This window comes from Petaurus breviceps, unplaced genomic scaffold (genome assembly GCF_028583685.1).
Source record: "Petaurus breviceps papuanus isolate PSGF00001 unplaced genomic scaffold, PetGlider_PUasm1.0 90574, whole genome shotgun sequence".
Lineage (NCBI taxonomy): Eukaryota > Metazoa > Chordata > Mammalia > Diprotodontia > Petauridae > Petaurus > Petaurus breviceps.
In genome coordinates, this window is record NW_027187277.1 from 4,226,762 (window position 1) to 4,252,203 (window position 25,442).

At 38.9% G+C, this 25,442-nt stretch overlaps 1 protein-coding gene across 15 annotated transcripts in view; it reads left to right on the forward strand.

Moving 5' to 3' along the window:
* The window catches only part of MAP7D2 (MAP7 domain containing 2), a 194,030-nt gene that overhangs the window by 165,802 nt on the left and 2,786 nt on the right, over positions 1 to 25,442 (forward strand). For 14 of the 15 annotated variants that reach the window (XM_069063446.1, XM_069063439.1, XM_069063438.1 and 11 more), the window contains 8 exons: positions 6,711 to 6,961; positions 8,458 to 8,584; positions 10,440 to 10,665; positions 12,149 to 12,253; positions 13,974 to 14,030; positions 15,320 to 15,419; positions 17,334 to 17,520; positions 23,024 to 23,299. In XM_069063446.1, coding sequence (XP_068919547.1) covers positions 6,711 to 6,961; positions 8,458 to 8,584; positions 10,440 to 10,665; positions 12,149 to 12,253; positions 13,974 to 14,030; positions 15,320 to 15,419; positions 17,334 to 17,520; positions 23,024 to 23,273 — 1,303 coding nt within the window. In that variant the 3' untranslated portion in view covers positions 23,274 to 23,299. The remainder of the gene's footprint in view (positions 1 to 6,710; positions 6,962 to 8,457; positions 8,585 to 10,439; positions 10,666 to 12,148; positions 12,254 to 13,973; positions 14,031 to 15,319; positions 15,420 to 17,333; positions 17,521 to 23,023; positions 23,300 to 25,442) is intronic. The other variant, XM_069063437.1, reaches the window with a different exon arrangement.

Here is a 25,442-nt window from a genome sequence, read left to right on the forward strand (position 1 = left end):
GGACCTGTCATAGCAGGTGAAGGAGTGCTGGGGGGAAAATTTGGAGTCCCATTTTTATAGGGTTTTGGTGGTAGGGAATGGATTTTTATCCATACCACTTTAGGATTAATTTATTAACAAATCCACATCATCTCAAATGATTCACACCAGCCACACCTTAGGGTTAGTTCAGTAATGTAATCCTTTGCTGGTGTTTTGCTGGTCTTACTGAATGTATTTGGAGTTTATGTGAACCTTACAGTCCAAATCTATCTATCCAGATAGATAACGGGACCAAGGGACTGTTACATTAAGGCCTAGATGACTTCCCCTAATTTAGCACATAGTCTCAGGATGTGGCTTTAGTTAATTTATGAGGCTGTTGCCAGTGGCTCCTATGCTCCTCTAATTTATGAGACCATTTGTAGGTAACTTAGGCTGCCTTAATTTATGGGACAGTTTGTAAATGACTTCTAGGGTTCCCCCTTGCAAGCTTACTTCATACTACTGTAACTTTATATTAGCTACTTTAAACTTACTATACTAACTATGCTGGGGAGGGGGAGTACATTCGGGGGGGACCAGAACAAGATACAATTTCAGCACAGCAAGAAGTAAAGGAATCCTTGGTCTTCTGACTCTTAAATTTCAGCTTTTTCTACTATTCCACATTTTAAGATTATTATGGTAGCAAGTGTATTTTTTCTAAATCTATTCATGTCTTTTCTATGCATCTGAATGCTCATTTAATCGTGGCATTGGTCTTTCTACCTCTTTAAATGTTTCTTGTGGTCAATCAATCCATATGTTAAGTAGAACATTTAGTGTTTTAACTGCTACTAGAAAGGAAAATTGATGGCCCTAAGTTCCATCTCCACTCATCTCAGCTCCCCCTCTCTCCTTTATCAATGTTTTATTATGCCAGCTCTCTTGAAGCATACTTGTCTGACACTTCTCTGATTCTGTCTTGTTTATTTTCTGTTCTTTATCCCGATGGTGTGTTATTTCTATTTTAAATGGCTCAATCTATTCATCTTGTGTTGTTTGTTTGGTTGGTTTTCCTGGATCCAATATTCTCTTTTCTTTTAAATTGACTAATCTGCCCTAATCCTGCCTTAGATATGTTCTAGCTGCATGATCCAGAGCAAGTCATTTAACCACTGTTTCTTTGTTTCCTCATCTGTAAAATGAGGCTAATAGTCACACCTGCTTCCCACGGTTGTTGAAGGGATCAAATGAGATTATAGTTTCAAAGTGTTTGCAAACTTCAAAGCATTATATAAATGCTAGCTACATTGTTATTATTTTTTATATAAATTTGGAAACCTTATCATTATTACCCTCAGTTTCATGGAGTACTTGGCAGTTGCCTCGCCAAGAATCATGCGCTTAACATATCCCACAATCACATTTTGTTCCGTGTCATTTTTTAAATGCTTATTGATATTTCAGTGGTGGTTTTTCTTTCAACTGTCACTTGACAATAAACTACAGCCTTATATTCCCTAACTCTTCAAAAACTCATTTCAATTTAAAGAAAAAGGAATAGTTAAAAGCAAAGCAACACATCGACCATGTCTTTCAGGTTCTATAACCATAATCAGGGATAGCTAGGTGGCACCAGACCTGGAATAAGGTAGACTCATGTTCCTGAGTTAAGATCAAGTCTCAGATGCTTTCTAGCTGTGTGATCCTGGGCAAGTCACTGAACTCTGTTTGCCTCAGTTTCCTCATCTGTAAAATGAGCTGGAGAAGGAAATGGGAAACCACTCCAGTCTTTGCCAAGAAAACCCCAAATGGTCTCACAAAGAGTCAGACATAACTGAAACAACTGAACAGTAACAACAGCCCATAAGTGACATTCTGTTTCCATAGTCCACAACTTCTGTGGCAAGAGGAGATTTATCTACTTCATACTCAGTCTTCCACTTCTGTAGGGTTGTAAACGGTTGCTTGCTAAGATACTCCAGACAGTTTTGAAGAACTCATCTAAGTTTCATAAAAATTAACTCTGTCTAACTAGACACATATGTAAAGGATATGTTCCTGTAAGTTGGGAATTGTCTGCATATTAATTATGAGGGAGAGGCAGCTAGGTGGCGCAGTGAATAGAGCACAAGCCCTGGAGTCAGGTGGATGTAAGTTCAAATCTGGCTTCAGACACTTAGCACAAAAACTAGCTGTGTGACCTTGGGCAAGTCACTTACCTTCAGTTGCCCTCCAAAAAGCAAAAAAAATTTTTTTGAGGGAGTGGTGATTCACTTAAGCCTGGGTACAAATTCATCACCCTCAAGCCAACCTGGTAATAACAAGCCTGTCTACATAGCTAAGCTGGTCCTCAGGCCATGTTGCAATGAAGCTTTGGAGTACTGGGGCTTTAGTGGAAAGACAATAATCAAATAAACTGCCAAACTGGATCATAAAGCAGGCTGGCTACTCCCTCCATGGTAAAGGTTGCAAAAATGAAATGCCTGATTCTAAAAGCATGGGCAGTTGTGTGCTTTTGGAAAGAGGCAGAAAAACGTCAAAAGCAGTATAAAAGATTGTTCTAAATTACTAATAATACAAACTCAAATTGGCAAAGAAGACAAAATGGATCAAATGAGATGATATTTGTAAAGTTATTTGCACAGTGCCTGGCACATAGTAGGTGTTTAATAAATGCTTATTTCTCCTCTCAAAAAGCCTAAAAAGATAGAATGAAACCAGTGAGACGCTAAGGAATTGGATGCCAGCTAATTGTAATAACCAGCTTTGACCCCAGAAGAGAAATGAGAGACTGGGGACTGTGGATACAGAATGTTGTCCACACTGCTAAATATAGTCAATATCGGTTCATTTTGCTTAAATGGTTTTCTTTGTCATGAAGGAGAGTTTATTTGGTGGGGAAATGACAAGGTATATCCAGAGATGACTCTGCTGTAAAAGTAAAAATATCAATAAGGCTTTTGAAGGGGAAAAAAGGAGATTAAAAGAGAGCCTAAATAAAGGGTCCGGCAGTCTGGGAAAGTAGAAAAAGGACTGATTCCAGAATCAGAGAACCTGAGTTCAAATCCCCTGCTCTGAAAAGTATACCTGTGTGACCTTGGGTAAGTCACTTAACTTCCCTGAGCCTCAGTTTCCTCATCTATAAAATGAGATGTTGGACTAGATTTCCCATTGGTCTGTTCCAAACTTGTATCTACCATTCATAGGGTAGCAGCAGAAAAGTTGAAATAAGCCTTGTATAATTAATGCTGTTTTCACTTGATCTTAAAAACTTATAAGTTCTCTTTCCTGCCTATAATATCAAGAAGCTGCTCTTTGGACACTGAGCTTCTTAAGAATATTTCTTCATAAAGCAGTCAATCTTGATTGTATGTCTTTTGTCAGATACCATCCAGGTTTCAGATAAAGTTTCAGAAATGTACTTCAAACCAGGGATCAGTTACCTATCTATAACCCATATCCCATAACACATATCCATAGATAGTTCTATCAGCTCTCCCTTTGTCTCTGAGCCTTTATAGGACCTTACAACTCTCCATGTGAAATAGTCCAATGCTTTTTAAAAGAAAGGCAAACAAAAAGTCAGTTCATTTTTCTTATATAAGCTTTCCCAGATATCCCTCATGGCTGACTTTAATGTTTTTATTTAGGAATCTGGTTGAATCTTGCCTTTTAGTACATTGAAAATGAAACAGAGATCCCACAAGAGATAAAAAGAAAGCTGAAGTCACCTCCAGAGTCTAGATGTGTTTTGTATCATGGAAGGAATGGGCTAGGGGAGCCATCTGTGACTCATTCAGAGCTGCTGAATCATGATGGGTTCCTTTAAGATTAGGGATTCTTAAGCTTTTTTTGAGTAATGAACTCCTTCAACAGTCAGATGAAGCCTATGCTTCCCTTCTCAGAAAAACAATTTTTTTAGAGGCATTAAATTAAATACATAGAATCACCAAGGAAATCAATTATATGGAAATACAGTTATACATATAATATGTGTATATATACATATATATTCTATATAATATTTTATATTATATTACATATATAATTTTTTTAAAGTCGCAGACCACAGGTCAAGAACTCCTTTAACACATTCTCTAGGTGACTGGAGATCATAATGGTATTCCTTTGTGCTAGCCTTCCAGACTGTCATGCCCTTGTCCCGCTCTAGCATTTATAATAATATCTATAAGAATTCCTGAGTTTGCCACTGCAGATAATTGAATGTTGTCTTCTCCACTATCACCCAAAATTGGATTTAATATAATACTCTTTATCAGAAATTTATCTTGGGGGAAAAAGAGTGATTACGCACATAAAAGGAGAGTGGCAGTATCTCCTGTTCCTTCCCAATTATACACCCACATAAAGATGCCCTCCAGACAGCAACCCAAGGATATTCTTTCCAGCCTGCTTGCTTCACTATCTGAATTAACGTGTTGTACCTGACCTTCCTGGTGCTTTCAGTTGTTGTTCAGTCATGTCTGATTCTTTCTGATCCCATTTGGGGTTTTCTTGGCAAAGATACTAGAATGGTTTGCCATTTCTCTCTTTAGCTCATTTTACATATGAAGAAACTGAGGCAAACTGGGCTACATGACTTGACCAGGATCACATAGCCAATACGTATTTGAGGTCAGATTTGAACTCAGGAAGGAAGATAAGTCTTCCTAACTTCCAGGCTCTTTGTTCTATCCCCAGTATCATAGCAGTGCTTTTTTTCTTCTCCATCTCAAATCAAAAAAGTATATATTATGAGGGTAGGGTATGTAGAAAGAGATAAAATCCTATTTCATCTTCCAGCCTCATGAGAAATGTGAAAGATGTGTTTAAAACAACTCTGGGAAGACCTGTCCTGATTCATACTCTTGATTAATCTCTTGTCTAGTCATTGTCCAATGGTAACAGTAACTAATGTCAGACAGCTTCAAGAAAAGGCTTAAAGCTTCTTGACTTTCAAAACCATAGAGAAAAAAAAAAGTCATTTGTAGTTCTTCGTGCTGGTAACTTAATGTTCCAAGAGCACGAGACCATACTTTCCCTTTCACCTTAATTCATGGTCTTGACAATGTATGTGCTACAGTGGATAGAAAGCTGGACTTGGAGTCAGGAAGACCCAAGTTCAAATCTGATCTCAGACACTGTTTGACTCTGGGCAAGTCACTTAACTTCTGCCTGCCTTAAGTTCCTCAACTGTAAAACGGGGATAATAATAGCACCTACTTCCCAAGGTATACTTGTGTGGTTCAAATTCAATAATATTTGTAAAATACTTAGCAAAGAGCCTGACACATATTAGGTGCTTAATAAATGCTTATTACCTCCTCTTCCTATTCCTTCCTTATAGTTTTCATCATATATAGATGCTATACTCATTTATTTATTCGTTCATGCAACCATTCATTTACTTAGTTATCCTTTAAATTTGCATTTATTTATTAGGGGTGGAGAGAGGAGAATGTGGCAATATGGAAAAACATTGACAGTCGAGAGCCTCAGATTCTAGATCAGAGTGGAGAATCTGCAACCTCGAGGTGAAGGGCCATACTGGAATACCTAGAGGGCCACATGTGGCCTCAAGGCTGTAGATTCCCCACCCCTGATCTAGACCTTTCTCTGTAATTAACTGGATCTTCGAACAAGCCGAACAAGACCTTTCTGGTCCTCATTTTCCTTATCTATAAAATGGGAATACTAACTGCCCCACCTTCCTTGTAAGATTTTGTTTTGAGAAGCAAATGATATAATGGACATGAACATAATTGAAAAGTATAAACACAAATTCTTGGTAAATGGGACAACTCTCTTGGAAAAGGAGAGGAAGGAGAGATGCAGGGGGAAATTGAAGGTATGTAAGAACAAAAAGTAGCAATAAAATTTATGATAAATACTCATGGGAGCAAAGGCCTTGTTGCTAGAATAGACCATAGAAATTATCTAGTTCATCCTTTCCCTTGACAGATGAGGAAGCTGAGTCTCAAAGAAATCATTGCATACACTTAGTAAATAACAAAGTTTCAATGAGAGCTTGAGTCTTTTGATTCTAAATATAGTGTTCATATCACTACACTCTATTATCTTTAATCATGTAATTGGGCCAGATTCTTCTAGGGTTTAGGGAAAAGAATCAAAGGATCATAGGCCCATGGATTTTGAATTGAAAGGGACTCCATAGCCCATCTCATCCACCACCACCCCCAATATCATTTTACAGATGAGGAAACTGTGACCCAAAGAGGTAACTGATTTGCCTAAGATTACACAAGTAGTAATGGCAAAATCCTGTATTTGAAACTCTCAGCTCTTCTGATTCCTATGCTAGCACCTTTTCCATTATAACACAATGTGTCCCTGGAATCGCCATTTGATACACACCCACCTCACCACACAGGTTAAGGCATTTTATGGAACCAGAAAAAGGTGCATATAAATTCAAGCCAGATCAGCCACTTGTCCATGGTCTTAGGGCCTCAGAGGTGAGATTGTAACCCAGGTCCTGATTACAGTGTCCTTTCCATCTGTGTCATTCTGATTCCCAAAAGATGCCAGTATCTTTTCCTGAACATTTTTCTTCATTTTAAAGCTTATGTTAGAAATTCAAGTTTTGTCTTTAAAATGCCCATTTGAACTTCAAATTCTTTTCTTACAAGTATATTGAGGTTTGAAGGGTTTGGGGAGAGACAGAAAGAGCACAATCTGGCTACTGAGACCCAGGAATTCACTTCTTTGTTTTTGTTTTGTAGAACACCTTCGAAAACATACCCACAATCTCCAAAGAATACCAAACCATACCAAGGATCACCCATCAAATACCGAAGCCCCCATTCTCCCAACCAAGAAACTCCAAAAAAGAAGGCGGACAAAGAGAAAGCAAACAAGGAGAAAGAAGGAGCTTTGAGTCAGAAAGCACATGGAGCTCATGGAGATCAGATAGGTGAGAAGCACCTCACAGAGAAACACAGCCCTGGGTCAGGAAAGACTGAAGTTAGTGAAGGTAAGCCTCCTTAATAAAGTATTTGGTCTTGGAGGGTAGGGTTGGAGGTGGGAGGAGAGGTCGGTCTCTAATTGACCATATAATCAGCTTGCTTGATTGAGGAAAGCATTGGTTTCTGCTGTGGGGAGGAGGAGGTGTCTCTTAGGGATGAATGACTTTTCTAATATCATTTTTCAAATCATTTAGTTTCTCTACTGCATTCTCTTACTCATCTCCCCAAGGGGAATGGCCAGAGCCAGAGACAAAAGACTGACTCTGCTAATGACTTTGGAGAGGTTCTTAGATGTGCTGAGCAAGATAGGCTAGACATGGCCAATTTGTAGTTCTCAGCAAAAGAAAAAAAAAGTTTCACCTTAATCCTCAACCTTTGTTCCTTAAATAAGAAGGCAAGGAGGAATTGCTTTTGAGGCCTGTTCTTTACAAATAATAATATTAATAATTGTTCTTGTGTTGATTAGTTGTATCTGACTCTTTGTGACCCCATTTGTGGTTTTCTTGGCGAAGATAGAAGAATGGTTGCCATTTCCTTCTCCAGCTCATTTTGCAGATGAGTAAACTGAAGCAGAGTTAAGTGACTTATCTAGGGTCACCTGGCTAGTAAGCATCTGAGGCCAGATGTGAACTTAAGTTTTTTAATTTTTTTTTTTTTTTGCTTTTTGGAGAGTACTTGGGGTTGTAACTTGCCCAAGATCACATGACTAGTTTTTGTGTCAAGTGTCTGAGGCCAGATTTGAACTCAGGTCCTCCTGACTCCAGGGCCTGTGCTTTATTCACTGCGTCACTTAGCCTCCTCTCAGATTGAACTTAAGAAGATGATGAGTCTTTCTGACTCTAGGTCCAGGGGCATTCTATCCACTATCCACTATTCATCCATCACCTAGCTGCTCTCACTATTAATATTAGCTAGCATTTATATAGAGCTTTAAGGTTTAAAAAATGCTTTAGATGTTATCTCACTTGATTCTGATAAGGTAGGTGCTATTATTCCTATTTTACAAATGAGTAGGGGTGGGGGAAGGGCTGAGAGAAGTCTAAGTAACTCTATCCAGAGTCATGCACAGTTAGCAAATGTCTGAGTCAAGATTCAAACTAGGAAGACTTTTTTTTTGGAGGGGGGGGGGGAGTGAGGCAATGGGGTTAAATGACTTGCCCAGTGTCACATGGCTTGTAAATGTCAAGTGTCTAAAGTCAGATTTGAACTCAGGTCCTCTTGACTCCAGTGCTCTATACACTATGCCACCTAGCTCCCCGCTTCAGGGAGACTCTTAAGATTCTAAGTCCAACACACCCTCATACACTGCCTGTATCTCCTAGTTGCCTCTTCCCTGTCTTCCCCAGTGAAATGCTGCCAGGGTTGTAGAGCTCATTTCTCAGCGCATCTGTATGTTGTTAGAGGAGTGTCTTGAATATTGTGCTGGTGTGGGTCATTGGGGTTATTCTGTCAATTTACCTGCTCCTGTACTCTTTAATTTTCTAACCCTTTCATGCACCATCAGGAAAACTCACTGCAGGAACAACCGATGCAGAAGAAGCTGCCAAAATCCTGGCAGAGAAGAGGAGGCAGGTTCGTCTGCAAAAAGAGCAAGAAGAACAAGAAAAGCAGGAGAGAGAAGAGCGAGAGAGGTATTCCATACGCCCCCTCAGAAGGGGGGCGCTGTCCATGCTGCAAGACTGAGTTGGAGAGAGGGGCCCCAACCCTTCTTTTCTTGATGATATTTTTTTTTGCTTTTTTTTTGGAGGGGGGGAAGGCAGGGCAATTGGAGTGAAGTGATTTGCCCAAGGTCACATAGCTAGTAAGTGTTAAGTGTCTGAGGCTAAATTTGAACTCAGGTCCTTCTGATTCCAGGGCTGGAGTTCTGTTCACTGTGCCACCTAGCTGCCCCTTGATAATATTTTTAATAGAAGGGGATTGCTCACGTTTCTCTGACACTTTTAAGTGTGTAAAGTACTTTTCCCTCACAATGGCCCTTCCAGATGTAGGCAGTCCACATAGCAGGAATCCCATTTTGAACACAGGAGGAAAGTGAGGTACACAGAGCTCAAGTGACTTGTCCACATATTTTTGGTGGCTCATCCAGGCTCTCAGGCTACCTCAAGAGTGACCTGAGTTTATAAGAAGGGAAACAGAATTGTAATGGTTGTGCCCAGTTTGGGGACATGTGCTTTTCTTGTAGAGAGAAGTGCAGGGGCAGGTAAATTGGCAGGTGTATAACACATTTATTTCATGAAGTGCTTCCCTCCCCATCTTTGCCCTCCTTGAAAAGAGGCAATTGTCACTTGCCACTATTATTACCCTTATTTTTATATATAATTAAACAGACACAATTAGGTTTAGTGAATTGCCCAAAGTTACACTAGCTAATTAAGAGGGGGATAGCAGTAGGACATAGTCGGCAGTTATGAAGTGCCTCCTATGCACCAGATACTGTGCCAATGACTTCTGGCTCAGAACTTCTGATTTCAAATCCAATGCTCCCTGTACCTTCACCAAATAGAAAGGTCCCTTTTAAGTACAAAGTTTCTCCTCCTCCTTCTCTTCCTCCCCCTTTCACCACTACTTTATTTATGGAGAGGAGATGCCTAGATATTGCTACAAACTGTTTCATCTGTGTAGGATAAAAGGCAAAATAATTATTTTTAACAGTATTAAATATTAAATTGAAAATCAGTACTATTGATTTTTAAATAATTAATTTCAAAAGGGTCCTTTGAAGTTTCCTTCCATTTGTCCTCTGCCTTTGAAGTTTCAATTCCAACCAAAACATGCCTGAATAGGCTTCTCATTGCTCAAAAATCATTGAGTAGCCTCTATGTGGCCACTGACATACTTGTTCCCTCTAAGCTTTTTTAATATTATTATTCTCATTCCTGTTGTTGAGACTTGTTGTTAGACAAGAGTGATGGACTCTTCTTTTTAATTGCTATTATTTAGGGCACCGTTATTTTATGTCCTGTAATTTGACAAGCCATTGTATTATCATTACTGTGCATGTAACTGAATTAAAAATCAACTTTTAAAAAATATGTTTGGGTTTTTTTTTGAAATTCAAGTAATTTAGAGTCTGGACCTAAGTTTTTTAAACTTTTAAGCCCAAGTCATGAATCTGTGTTAATAGTTATGGATATAAAATGCATGTGTTTGGTTGAGGGGGTTGCCTTTGTGAGCAAAGTGAATAAAGCACCAGGTCTAGATTCAGGAAGAGCTGAATTCATATCCAGCCATGATCCCCAGCAAGGCACATAACCTGTTTACTTCAGTTTCTTCATTTGGAAAGTGAAGATAAAAATAGCACCTGCCTCCCAGAGGTTTTGTGAGGGTCAAATGGTAATATTTGCAAAGTGTTTAGCAGAGAACCTGGCATACAAACATCATATAAATATTAGCTATTGTTATTATTTAGTATCATTACTCTGTGGACAGTATTCATTAGGACTGCTTACAACTTCTCCTTTTGAATGTGTGATCTTTTTTTAAAAGACTACAGAGGGAAGAACTGGAAAGAAAGGCAGAACAAGACAGGATTCTCCAAGAACAAGAAGACCGTAAGAGGGAAGAAGAAAGAAAGCAAAGACAAGAAGAAGAGAAGAGAAGAGCAAAGGAGGAAGCCCATAGGAAAGCTCTAGAAGAACAACTTTTAAGAGAGCAAGAAGAAAAAGAAAAGCAAGAGAGAGAACAGCAAGAAAGAGCCAGAATTGAAAAGCAGGTAAAGTATGTGTCCTCTATGGAAGAGGATGGGAGGGAACATGCATTTATTAAGCACCTCCTATGTTACAGGTAGGGGCAATTAGGTGGTGTAATAGAGTGCTGGGCCTTGAGTCAGGAAGATTCATCTTCCTGAGTTCAAATCTGACCTCAGATTCTTACTAGCTGTGTGACCAAATCATTTAATCCTGTTTGTCTCAGTTACCTCATCTGTAAAATAAGCTGGAAAAGGAAATGGCAAATCACTCCAGTATCTTTGTCAAGAAAACCCCAAATGGGATCACAGAGAGGTTGCCCATGCCTGAACAATATGTCAGGCACTTTTTGTTCAAACAAATATGAACTCACTTGATCCCACAGCAACCCTTGGGTAGTAGGTGGCTATTATGATCCCCATTTTATAGTTAAATAAATTGAGGCAGACAGAGGTTGGTTTAGGTGATGTCACTTGCCCAGGGTGACACAATTAGGAATTGTTAAGGAACTGTTAAACATAGCTCATTAAAAAAAACACATCATTTTAGTTAAATAATAGAATCATAGACTCCAAGAGTTAGAAGGAAACTTTAAGTTCATTCAGTTTATGGTATTCCAATGCATTAATCCCTTGTACAGTATCCCCTCAAAGATGATCAGTTCAGTCTTTTCTATAATCCCTCCATGACAAAAGTACTCACTGCTTACCAAAGCAGTCTTTTTTTTAATAGTTGTAATTGTCAGTTCTTTCTTAACATGTACTTAATTTGCCCTGTCTGCATCTTCCATCCATCAGTCCTAGTTTTACACCCCAGAGCCATGCACAAAATGAATTCTTCTTCATGACAGCCCGTCAGATGTTTGAATGCAGTGATATTTGAACATGGAGACAGTCCCACTTCCTTCACCATCACTTCTCTCCTCCAAGTTTTACATCTCCAGACCTTCAGATATTTCTCATATTAAATAGTTTTGCCTTCTTAACCAGGCTCCCCCTCTCAACATGCTTTAACTTTTCTATAGCACTCTTAAAACCCCTGGCCACAGTGTGGTCTGATAATGGTGGGGCACATCATGTGTAACCTACAAAAAATGATTGGTCAAAAATAATTTATCAACAAACAAGTCTGAAACTATAGGGATGGGGATGTTAACATTAGATTGCAAGCAGAAATTATAATTGTACATTTCCGAATGTCTCACTCTGAAGTGTGTGTTACTTTATTGGTTAAACATTAAATGTTTCACAAAATATATTTCATTCAACAAATATTTTAAGGTTCTTCTATGTGCAAAGCACTAGCTTGGACTGATATAAAGATGAGTTTCCCAAGATGATGTTAAATGAAGTCCAGATACTATGGCTTTCACTTGCCACATTTGTAGTTGTGCCCAGTTTGGGTCACCATGAACATAAGAAAGGGAAACAAATAAAATCCATGAGAACTCCTCAGGGTTTTGACTTCTAAGCACAAATAACTTGTCCTATTCTACATCTTTTTTATTAGAAAGAGGAGGCAGAAGCTAAGGCACGGGAAGCAGCTCAACAGCTACGTCTAGAACGAGAACAAATAATGCTACAGATTGAGCAGGAAAGACTGGTGAGAAAGAAGGTAAGGTCAAGGGATGGGAAAGGACCAGGTGAGCCACATGATCCAAGAGAAGCATGGGAAAGTGGGCTCTCTTTCTAAAGGGCACAGGTTTTCTCTTGAGGAGCTTCCTCAGGTCCTGGGTCCAGTCTTTGTCCAGGAGCTAGAGGATTCCTGGTCTCCAACTGTTTCTAGGTGCCTGTGCCCACTTCCCTGCTTGTAAGGGTGTGTCCCGCCTCAGTAGGCTGGCTCTGATTGGTGAATACTTACCAGTTTAAAAAGGGTTTTTTAAAAATGGTTTGTCATAAACAAGTCTTTGACACTAGAAATAGAGTAACCTGTTTCTCAGATGTTAATGTTTACGAGATGGTGTAGACAGGTCTCAGAGCCAGAACATCTGGACTTGGAATTCCAGATTTAGTCAAAAGATGTGACATCAATTTCTGGCTGTAGCAATTAGTAACAATGTGGTCATGAACAAGTCACTATAATGGAGTGGTGAACCTGCAGCCTGGAGGACACATGTATAGTAGCAAGCACCCTAGCATACCCAGGGTGACTTCTAACACAGGTTCTTAGATCTGCTTTTCTTAAGGAAAGCAACTCAAAATGGGTTAACAATCTTGTTTTAATCAAACATATGTCATTTACCTAGTTCAGGGGGAAAAGGTCAGCACCCCGAACTTCAGAGAATACAAACAAGTTACAGGCAGACAACAAATACAGAGAAACATCAGCAGACAGGCTTCCAACTGTCTGACCATTACATCCCTACTTAGTCAGTTACCAGAGAGGGAAGCACCAACATCTTGGTTTTCAAAGCCAGGGGCCTCAATGGCTGCCCAGAGTCTCATCTGGCCAAATCACACAACATTTCCCAAAGTGAGCCCCAAAGCAAAACCTCACATCAGAGTATATATAGCCTTCTCCTGGATCAGAGAATGTCACAATCCTCTTGATCCACTGTGCAATCACAAAGTAAAAACAAGACTCCCGCCACAGGCTCCATGTGACCACATTCGGGGGCAGAGTATAGTTTCAAATCAAGGAAGGTTCTCAGAGTCACTTAAGCCTATCAAAGGGCCTAGGGGCAGGGAAGATCATAAATTCCCATTCCCATAACAACATGTGGCCTTCTAGGCCCTCAAATGTGGCCTTTTGACTGAGTCCAAGTTTTACAGAACAAATCCTTTTGTTAAGGGGATTTGTTCTGTGAAGTTTGGATTCAAAGGGCAGCACTTGAGGACCATGTATCCTCGAGGCTGCATGTTCTGCATCCCTGCACTATAACTTTCTGAGACTCAGTTTCTTAACCAGCAGATAACATAGATTTATATAATATTTGCCCCCCTTTTCTCATAGGAGAAGAAAATGCTATGTAATTTAAACAGATAAAGTAAATTTTACCTAAGAACCTTCCAGTTTCTTGTACAGTTTTCTCCTTCTGTTCTACAATGTTTATGAAATGCTTACTTTTATTTGGTGCTTGTTAAGTTCATAATAAAAGGCAAAATAAAACGAAAAAAATTTTAATACTGTGAAAATGTATGAGCTTTGAAATTTTGGGCGCTTTTCCTGTTAAATATAGGATTAAAAGTACAGATTCACAGTAGGACTTGAGAGCTGTCTCTCCCTCATGGACTCTGAGAACATCCATCCTCTGAATTATGTCAAGTTTCAGGCTCCTCATTGTGTGTACTTTTTTGATGCTGGGTCTCTTATTTGATTCCCTTTGTTTTTCCAGAGAATAGATGAAATCATGAAGAGGACAAGGAAAAGTGATGCTTCAACAGAGGTGAAGGTGAAGGATTCACAGTGTTATTTTTATACAGTATTGACTAGGCTAAGAGGTTTTGACTTGGAGGTAACAAAGGAAAGAGAGATAAAGAGATAGATAGAGAAAGCATTTATTAAGTGCTTACTGTGTACCAGGCACTGTGGCTAAGTACTGGATATACAAATACAGCAAGCATGGCATCTCTTTCCTCAAAGAATTTATGTTCTAATGTGGGAAAGTCACATAAAGGAGGACAAAAAAAGGATGGAGGGAATAAGCCTATAAGACCTTGGGATGGAGATATTTAGGAAGTACAATAGAGACCAGGTTCTGGCAGGTTCTGGGCAGATAAAATAGAATTCATTTTATTAAAGCCCAGCTTCCCAGAGGCAGAATCCAAGGGTGATGTGAAAGCAAAATAAGGATGATGACCAAAGTATCAGAAGCATTGTGAGAAGGGGAAGTGACACAAAGGCTTGTGTTTCCAAGCAAGACAAGGGAAGAAATGGGAAATGAATTCAAAGGATTTGTAGATGGGAGGGAAGACTACTAACTAATAAGCATTTGAGTCTTCCATCATCTTGGAATTTTAGAGAATGTTGAATTGATACCAAGAAAAGATACATGGTTCAGAAGAGGGATTTCAAAGACAAGGCAAAGATAGTTTGCTTTTTGTATAGAGGTTCCCAATGGGTGGAGCCACCAAAGGGAAAAAAAAGTCATCCCTTTCAAGCCAGAAAAAATAAGTAAGGAGAAGAGAGAAAACAGAGGCAAAACACATAATAAATGAGTGCTTCAGTTGGCCTCAGCTCTGAATTTAAGGCTGCCTATAAAATGACTTCTCCCTACCTTGCCAGTTTCATTTCATTTCCATTTGGGTTAGACTCTCCTGTCCAATTAATCCTACCTGTTACCTTTGCACAAGGGTCCCCAAACTTGGAATGCTCTGTGTCATAATCTGTCTTATCAAAGTCATAGCTTCCATCAAGCATTCTCAATTACTATTTGAAGCTTTTGTTGATCGCTGCAGTTATTAGTACTTTCTTCCCTCTTGAAATTACATTGTATTCCTTTAATTTATTCCCTGTATTCATTTTATATGTTGTATCCTTCCAGTGGATTTTACTTCTTTGAGGAAAAGGACTTTTTCATTTTTCACTTAGTCCTTAGCACATGGTAGAGGTTTAATAAATGTTGAATTTAATCAATTGGTAGATAGATGAACCAGCCAAGAACTAAAGATTTTCTAAACTTTTAAAAGTCATTTCTCTCTCTGCTTTCGGTTAATCTTTCATATATTTTGTTTGTGGCAGAAGGAAGAGCCTACATTGGAGGCTCAGCCCAAGCAGGAGATTCAACCAATTTTGCATGTGGAAAATAATACATCAAAGCCTGTTGTGCAGAGTAAAGTGGGTGAGTATAGGAATGGGTTTATCCTTGGTATCCTGTTTTTAAAACACTCACAACTAATTATCATACATCCACCATAGATTTTTTTTATTGCTTGGAAGGTCCTTAGATCATCTTGTCCAACCCAGTGTGTTAAAAGAATTTTCTCTCCCCAGTCATCATGTCAGAAACTGTGGGCTTCATTTGGAAAATCACTGATACCACAACATTTATGTTAAAAACCTTACAAAGCATAGGCATTTATCCACAGCCCAAAGCAAGCATGATATGCAGTGGGAATACACCAGAATTTTTCCCAATAGATATGAGAGTAAAGCAAAAAATGACCACTCCCCCACTATTATTTGATGTGGTTTTAGAAATTCTAGCAACAGCAATAAAACAAGAGAATGAAATTAAAGGCATAAAAATAGGCAAAGAGAAGATAAATTATCCCTATTTGCTGATAATATGGGATAAATTTGGAAAATATATACTGATAGTATGCTCGGCAAATTAATTCCTAAGGAATCAGCAAAGACACTAACCAAAACAATAGCTTCAGCAAAATTGCAGGCTACAAAATAAACCCTCAAAACTCAGCTGCATCAATACATGATTCATGACAATTCCAAACAATTCATAATGAAAAATGCTCACTTTCAGAGAGAGAGCTAATGAACTTTGAGTACATACTGAAACGTATTTTTTTCACTTTTATTTTTCTTTCTTTCTCCCCACCCTCCTACAATATGGCTAACATGGAAATGTTTTGCAATAAAAATAGGAAAAAATAAAAGAAAAAAATGGACATTTCTATGTAATTGGCATTTCTATTTTCCAAATAACTACAAATTCATAAAATATGTGAAGATTGATTGATCAATTTTCCAGAGCACACAAAAGACTTATGTAGATTAAATTACAAAGTGCTCCTTAAAGGAAAGCCATCAATGTATTTAGTAACTAATAAAACCAGAAGTCCAACTTCTGGGTGTTTATTCATTCAGCATTTACGTGATTTCCTTCTATTTTCATAATGGCCACGTCTTATTTCTGAATTGATTGCTCTTTTACGGAGAGGAAACTTACAAATGTTCTGGTAGTTCATTGTTTTCCTCCTGTTCCTTCCTTTAAAAAAATTACTGGTAGATTTTTGGTTGCTCTATACCAGTTATAGGCAACTTAAGACCATAGATTTATATCAAAGGAACCTTCCAGGTCATCTAGTCCAGTGATATCAAATTCAAATAGAAATGCAAGTCACTAAATCACACATAAGGTTTTATATTGACTTACAAAACCCACATATTAACATTATATTTTATTGCAATTTTTATTTATTTTGTTAAATATTTTCTAGTTACATTTTAATCTGACTCAAGTGGCACTTGGGAGTGTTGTGAGCCACAGGCCACATGTTTGACACCTCTGATCTAGTCCATTCTCCTCATTTTATAGATGAGGAAACTGGAACCAGATTGCTAAAGTGATTTGCCCAAAGCTATACAACAAATAAGTTGCAGAACTGGCATTTGAACACAGGTCCTATGGCTTTCACATCATGTCCTCTTACCACTGAACTATGCCACATCTCAGTGGATATGCCTATTTGAGAATCATTTTTCCACCTTTTCTTTGCCTTACAATGAGTGGAACTGGAAAAGCTGTCCAATATTTAACATGAAGCCTCCTCAGTAGGCCTTAAGCTTTTTTTGCATGCTAGGATTTGTTACCTGATCTGTGTTCCTCATTTAATCTGTGGAAAATCAGATAGAATCCTACCCTGCTTCTATCACAAGAAAACTTGTCATTTTATTGGAGGATTTAATGAGTTGACCTAATAAATGTGCATTTCCTCTCGAGTTACTCTGTTTCAGTTATTTTATGATTAACCTGAGGCATTCTGTTTCTAATGACTCTTGTGTTCTAAATTAGAAGTCAATGGATTGACCACCTACCAAGAAACTAATGGTGTGGGAGGCTCTGCTCCTGAAATTATCTCCCAAGATGTCTACTCTAATGGTCTTAAGCCAGTGGCAGGACTCATCCATCTGGAGGCCCTAGATGGGAAGTTGAATAGTCTGGATGATTCTACAGATGAGGTTCAGTCTATGGACGTTAGGTACGTGTGTTTCTTTCACACTTAACAATCCTCTCCCCCAAACTGTGAACTGACTTCTCTTGGGTTATTCTCCATATTCTACTCTGATGCAAGAACTAGTGAAACAAGTTAAAGCAGCTTTGTATGATATGACAAAATTTGTGGTGGCAGGTTACTACTAGTTTCCCATATTTTGCACCAGGGAGTTTTATTAGGCTTTCACAAAATAAGACACTGGGATGTTGTTTTTTTCAAGAACTTAAGCCCCAAATTTAAGAAATGTTTAATATAGCATGTATTAGTTGGGAACTTGCATTTGTTATGTTATTCTAGAGCCATACTGTGAGATGTTGTAAAAACCCAGGCAGGAACAAAAGAGCCATGTCTGTGTGTGTGTGTGTGTGTGTGTGTGTGTGTGTGTGTATGTATGGTGGGTTGGGAGGAAATGAGAGTCAGACTGGTGAGGAGAACATAAGGCATGGAAGAAATTCTATGTGTCATTGCAAGGATGGGATTGGAACAGGGTCAAGGGAGTCATAGCTGACAGAAGGCAGCACCAGGAATGAGGCAGTGTGTACAGTGTTGTCAAAGTCAAATAGAAGCAGATCCCTGCAGCTGCATATTGATGTAGAACACCACAATGGACATAACCTGCATTGTATTTTTACTTTTTTGTTAAACCTTTCCATAATTAGATTTGGGGGGGGGGAGAGGGGAAAGGCAAGGCAATTGGGGTTAAGTGACTTGCCCAAGGTCACACAGCTAATAAGTATGTCAAGTGTCTGAGGTCAGATTTAAACTCAGGTCCTCCTAACTCTAGGGTCAGTGCTCTATTTACTGTACAACCTAGCTGCCCACTAATTACATTTTAATCTGGGGCTGCCTAGCTTTGAGTTTGACACCTCTCGTGTACAGGGTCCTGGAGAAGTATGTCCAGCTGGACCCAGTGCCACAGTCCGCTTCCTTGTTGAAAGTCTTTAGTATAGTCTTCTGGGAAATAAAGTTTAATATACAGTGTAAACTTGTGTAATCTGGATCATTTGAAGGCTGGTCGTAAACCAGTAGCAGCTAGGGTCAGCTAGGTGGTATAGTGGATAGAGTTTTGGGCCTGGAATCAGGAAGACTCATCTTCCTAAGTTCAAATCTCACCTCACACACAGTAGCCATATGACCCTGGGCAAGTCACTTAAACCCTGTTTATCTTAGTTCCTCATCTGTAAAATAATCCGGAGAAAGAAATGGCAAACCACTCCAGTATCTTCACCAAGAAAACCCCAAAATGGGGTCAACAACAACACAACAACATGAACCACTAAATGTGTGAAAAGTCAAGTATTCTTAAGGCTTTTCCCCTTTAGAACTCTCTAAGAATGATGTAAAGAGACAGTATAACAGTCTCTAAAGATATAGCCTCAAGGTCAGGAAGGCGTGGGTGTTAAAAGTCTTGCCTTTGACATATACTGATCATAACCTCAGCAAGTCACTGAGCTTCTTAATGGCCTGGACAATATTTAAAACCATATGATAAAGGTACCAATATGCATTAACAGAAGAATTTTTTTTCCTGGGAGTTCTGATGCTATGAAGTCACAGATCTAGTTTAAAAAAAAACTGAAGTAGCAGGATCTCTTCAGATCCTTCTTCTCAGCCAATTATCCCTCCTTCTACCCCAGGAGAAAATCCCTGAGGCATGTGAAGGGTTATCCAGGCCATCCCAACACTGTTCCAGGCCACTAGATTTAGTCTCATGTCCTCCCTTTAAAAAGGATCTTGGCAATTGGTGCAAGGGAGTTAGAGGAGACCAGCTGTCAGGCTTTAAGAAAGAGTTGAGAGGGTTAAGAAAATGTGTTGTTTGAGGGAAACTAGGTTTTCTGCCTTTCTGTGACTCTGTGTCAGCAGTTTTCATAATAACAACAACAAAAAGCTATTTCCAGTCAGAGGAAGAAACCCCCTAAAACCTAAATTCCTTAGCTATTCTCCTCCTGCCTTTTCTCTTTCTTTAGTATTAAGAGAGGTGGTCAGGGGTGCAGATTTGGTGAGGTTTGTAATAAGGTTTGTCTGTGGCTTCCCTTCTGTTCTAGTATTAGTGAGATAATTACTCTGAGCAGAGCTTTTCATAAAACTCAGTAGGCATAAGAAGACTGATGTTAACGTATGACTACTATTCCAAAATTGGCTTTGGGTGACAAGGAGAGGAAATCAATGACGTTGTTTTACCTTTTAAGAGATTATATGAGGGGGTGGGATCTGAAGGATAGGGCCAGTCTTACTCTGATACCTAGCATCGTCCAGCCTGGTCCACTAACAAGCAGTGTTTTCCAGCCTGTCTTCCATAGGACTGTCTCTCTCTAATAAGATTCATGGATTTAAAGCTAGATGGAACTTCAAAGATCATTTTACAAATGAGGAAATGGAACCCTAAGAAACTTAAATGACTTATCTATAACTCCACAGGTTAATAAGCATCAGTGGTGGGACTTTAACATAGCCAGCTAGTGGTGCCATAACACATAGAACACTGGGCCTGGAGTCAGAAAGATTCATCTTCCTGAGTTCAAATTTGGCCTCAAGCATTTACTAGCTGTGTGACCCTAGGCAAGTCACTTAACCCTGTTTGCCTCCGTTAATGATCTGGAGAAGAAAATGGCAAACAGCTCCATTATCTTTTCTGAGAAAACCCTAAATGAGGTCATGAAGAGGCTGAAAAATGACTACAACAACCTGACTCCAGAACCAGTACTCTTCCTGCTATATCACATTGTTTCCCAAAGGAGAGAAGTTAGGAAAAGAACAAACATTAATTCAGCCTGCTTTTTTTGCAGAACACTGTAGAAGGTGCTGAGGGAGATGCCTAGTTCAGTTAAGACATGAGCCCTACTTTCAGGGAGATTACTACAGTCCAGTAGGGGACTAAGGCACTCAAGTCAGCAAGCATTTCTTTATTACATATTTAGTATTACCAGCACTGTGGTAAGCATTGGGGGAAGGAAAAAAGGAAGTGAGGGAGGGAGAAAGGAAAAAAGAGAAAAGAAAGAGGAAGGAAGGAGGGAGGGAAAGAAGTCAGGAAGGAAAATAAGGAAGGAAAGAAGAAAGACAAGAAGAGAAAGGAAGGAGGGAAAGAAGGCAAAACTATCCCTTCATAGAGGAGACATAATGCAAATAATTGTTACATACAAGATATATACAGAGAAGATGAAGATAATCTGAAAGGGGAGGGATTAGCAGCTGAGGGAAAGGCCTCTTGTACAAAATGAGATTTGAGTCGAGTCTTAAAGGAAACCAGGGATTCCAAGAGGTGGATGTAAGGAGGGAGAGCATTCCAGGCATGATGGACAGTTGGTGCAAAGGCATTGAAATGAGAAAGGGGTGTTATAGGTGAGGAATACTTCACTATAGAACTTTTTTACACCTCTATAATTAACTCCTCTGTGTTGGTGCCTTAGTCCCCTACCAGACTGTAGTAATCTCCATGAGAGTAGGGCCCTTGTCTTATCTGAACTAGGTATCTCCCTCAGCACCTTCTACAGTGAAAATAACAAGTAATCCAGTGTACCTAGATGGTAGAAAGTATAGTGTGGCACACAATATAAGAAAGGTAGAAGTGATAAGAAGGAGAACAGAGCCAGGTGATGAAAAATTTTGAATGTCAGAGGCCTTTATATTTGATTCTGAAGTTAATAGCCCACTGGAGTTGAGTGGGCATGGGCAAGAATGTGTGTGTGTTTGTGTCTGTGTGTGTGTGTGACATGGCACTATACTTTTTTTAAAAATCACATTGGCAGTGGAGAATGAGCTGGAGTCAGGCAGACAACTTAGTCCAGGGAAGAGATGATGAAAGCCTGAGCTCAACATTGTGGTAGTGTTGAGTGGAGAGAAGGTAGGAACTTAATGATTTGGTAGCAGATTAGATGTGCAAGGTGAGTGAGGATGAGAACTCAAGGATGACACAAAGGCCATGGGCCTGGGTGACCAGACAGCTATAAGACTTTTGGAAGGGGATAGGTTTGGGGGTGGGAAGAAAAGATAAATGTATTGCACTTCTGGTATGAGATGTCCAAAAGGCAGTAGGAAATTTATGACTGTGGCTCAGCACAGAAACTAGAGCTGGATATGTTGATATGGGAATCACCTTAATAGAGATGATCATTGAACCTATAGGAGCTGGTGAGATGACGCTGTGAGATAGTGAAAAGAGAAAGGGACACAGGACAGAGACTATGGGGACACCCCACAGTTAGTGGGAATGATAAGGAGGAATATGGAGCAAAGGAGGCTGAGACCGTGTGGTTAGAGAAATAGGGGGAGAACCAGAAGAGAGCAGTGTCAAAGAAAACCTAGAGAGGAGAGAGTATCCTGGTAAGAAAGATGACCAACAGAGTCAAGGTGTTCAGAGAAGCCAAGGACCATCAGGATTGAGAAAGGGCCATTAGATTTGGGAATTAAGGGATCATTGGTACCTTTGGAGGGAGTGGTTTCAATGAGTTAAGAGGCCAGGTTGAGAGAGTTTCAAAGAGAGTAAAGTAGCAGACTTTCTTAAGGAATTTAGCCATGAAGGGGGAGGAAAGAGAAAGGTTATTGAGCATAAGATGTAGTTGTCAAGGGATGACTTTCTGGAGGAGGGTGGTATTTGACAGCCTTAAAAAAATGAATAGGAATTCAATAGGCAAACTGTGTGAAAAAGGGTATTACAGAGGATTGAGAATCATCCAGTTTGACTAAAATATAGAGTGAAAGGCAGGGAGGGGTAGGAGAGAAGAGAAGAGAAGGTTGGAAAAGGGAAGTATGGAGATTGTTGAATGCTAACCAGATCAATTTGGTTCATATAAAGCAGACAATTCATATAGGCAAGAACCAAGTAAATAAGATTGTATTGTAAGATTTCCATTTTCCACTGGGAGCCAAATGGGGAAATAAGTATTCACTTTGCAGCTAACTCTGCTGGTGCATGTTATAAATAACACTTAGGTGGGATTCCCCTCTAGTGGTCTTGGCACCATGTCAAATTCACAGATGCCCATCCCAGTCAGCCCTCTAGATGGGGAGATATTATGTACCCAGCCAATGGGCATGATGTTCACATGTGCACAGATAACAACCTCTTTTGTGAAGCTCTCTTTAATTTAGTTTTTTGGTTTTGCTTTCTGTTTTGGCTTTCCCACCTGAAATTTTGAAATGACTTGCCTCATCATAGAGTAAATGTACCTGCTCTCTCTGTTTCTTGGGCTGCATGGAAATGTGTCCAAATACAGAAAGTCTAACCCAGAGTCACATTGCTGCGTCTTCACACAAACCCTCCCAATCCTTATTGCTTGCTTTTATACACAGGGACCTGATGCTTATTTGATGCCCTATAATTTTAACTAACCTCATTTGTTTTCTGATTGCATTCTCTATAGTTCCTTCTACATTCACCTTGCCTCTAAACCTATCTTCCGTAGGAGAAAATAAGCAGAATGTGTAAGAATAAAATTAGAAATAAAAAAAAAGATTTGAGAAGTGAAAAAAAATCTCTTTTTTTTTCCAGTCCAGTTTCAAAAGAAGAACTTATCTCCATCCCAGAATTTTCACCAGTGAATGACATCATTCCCGGTGTTTCTTTGGAACAGAATGGAACCAGTAATGCTAAGGCCATTGAAGAGCTCTTAGATTTCACAGGCCCCCCAACTTATCCCAAGAGATCCAGTGAAACCCTTGCTATGGATGACTGTAACAAAAACTTGATTGAAGGATTTAACAGTCCAGGAACAGAAAGTACACTTAATACAATATGTTGATGGATACAATATACTATAATGTAAAGGTACAGTACTTTAATGACAATGTGGTGGGGCCTTTTTTCCTTCTTTTTCTTTCTTTTTCTTTTCTCTCTTTATCCTTTCCTTCCTTTCTTCTTTATTACCTCTTTCCCTTTCTCCCTCCCTCCTTCCTTCCCTCTTTCTTTCCTTCTCTCCCTCCTTCCTTCCTTCTTTCCATTCCCTCCTAATTTACCTCTTTCCCTCCTTTCCTCCTTCCCTTATTCACCTAGGCTGGAAGCATAGCAGCTGTTCACAGGCCTGATCCCACTATGGTTCTGAACAGAAACTAATAATAAATAGGGACAACTCAAAGTATAACAGGTCACCTAAACCACTGTTTTCAAACTCAAGTAGAAGTAGATTCCTGCAATCTACATATTACTTAGAAAACCACAAATTAACATTGTCTATGCTGTATTTTTATTTGTTTTGTTAAACATTTGCCAATTATATTTTAATTTAGTTCAGTAGACACTCAACCACTTGTAACTTGGCCTTAATTTTTACATCTCTGGTTTAGTTCAACTCTCTGCCCAAGGCAAGAGGCAAAGCTGAGACCAGATCCCAAGTCCCTGGATTCCCAAGATCTAATGTTCTGCTCCCTCATACCATACTCTCTCTGGGATGTTTTAGGATTTTGTTTGTTTTTGAAAGCACAACTTACTTAAATTTCATGAATATGTGCATCTCATAAAGGGGACATACACACAAGTATATTGTGTGTTTATGTATGAAGCATTTTTATCTGGAATGTCAGAAATTATAAATGATTAGTATTTTACCCATCTGGATCATGATAATATATGACCATCAGAGAGATAGTGTCCACATGAAAGTCACTATTAATACAGAACTTGGTTCAGACTTTGGAAAATGTGTATCGAAAGAAAGCATTAGTACTTCTTTCCATTTAGAAACCCTGAAAAGATGATATGAAACTCACAAAAACCTAAGAACATCTTTGTAGAGAGGAAAAGGGACTTTTCATCTATTAAATATTGAATTAGTCAGGGATAACAGTAACTTATTTAATATCATGTAATAAATATGGGCTAATGGTGTGTCATTTTACAATTTATTAATATGTACTTTTAATTCTCCTTTTCAGAATAAAAAGTTGAAAAATTTTCATATTAAGTCAATCAGTTGAATCAAATAGTCTTTTTTTAAAAGTGGCAACTCAAACAGAACCTCTATTTTGTTGCCAACTATAGAATTGTATGTGATTCCTTTGAGAGTTTTGAATTTAAATTTTTAATTCATTTATTAGACTTAGGAAGTTAAGTTAAAAGACTGAGAAATGCTAAATGACTTTTATAGTCAATGTCATTGTCTCTTCATTCTCCTCCTGAGCTTTGGAATACCATCCCACTCCAGCATGTCAGATGGAAATAGCAAGAATTATCAGGAATGCTGGACTGAGGTGAGATTTCAAAGTTTCTCTGAAAACAGAGCAGGAAAATTATGCATGACATCCTATCTGAAGTAGAATATAATCTTGAACATGCATTATTCATTACAAGGTAAAAACTGACTTGCCTCCTTTTAGGGAATAATTTTCCCCCCTTTTGTCATGGTGCATTACCATCTATTCTTTTCTCAATAGGCACCATATATCAATATACTACTATAAATCAAGTTGGTGTCTCTTCACAAACTGTCATCTTACTTCTCCAAAACCATAATGATCCCATTTAGAAAGCACATTTTAGAATCTGTTTTCCTTCCCACCTTTAGCATCTTAAGTCGAAGTTGAAACAACTACATGTAGTTATTTCACACTAGAAGGAGAACACCTTCAGTTTCTCATGTGACAGGCCATGTTGAGATTAAATATTTTCCTGGGTACCCAAAAGAAGAATGTTTTACTGAAACATATGTTTCAACTATTTTAGGGGATTTCTGTTCACCTGGGCCATAACATAAAACTTCTACTTCATGAGTTTCCCTTTCAGAAGTTCTTTGTTTTTTTTTAGCTCCTTCATCCATTAAAAAAAATATGCATGTATATGTATGTATACACACACATATATATACACATGTATGCATGTATTTGTTGTTCATTCATGTCCAATTCTTCATGACTTCCATGGACCTATCCATGGGGTTTTCTTGGCAAAAATACTGGAATATTTTGCCATCTCCTTC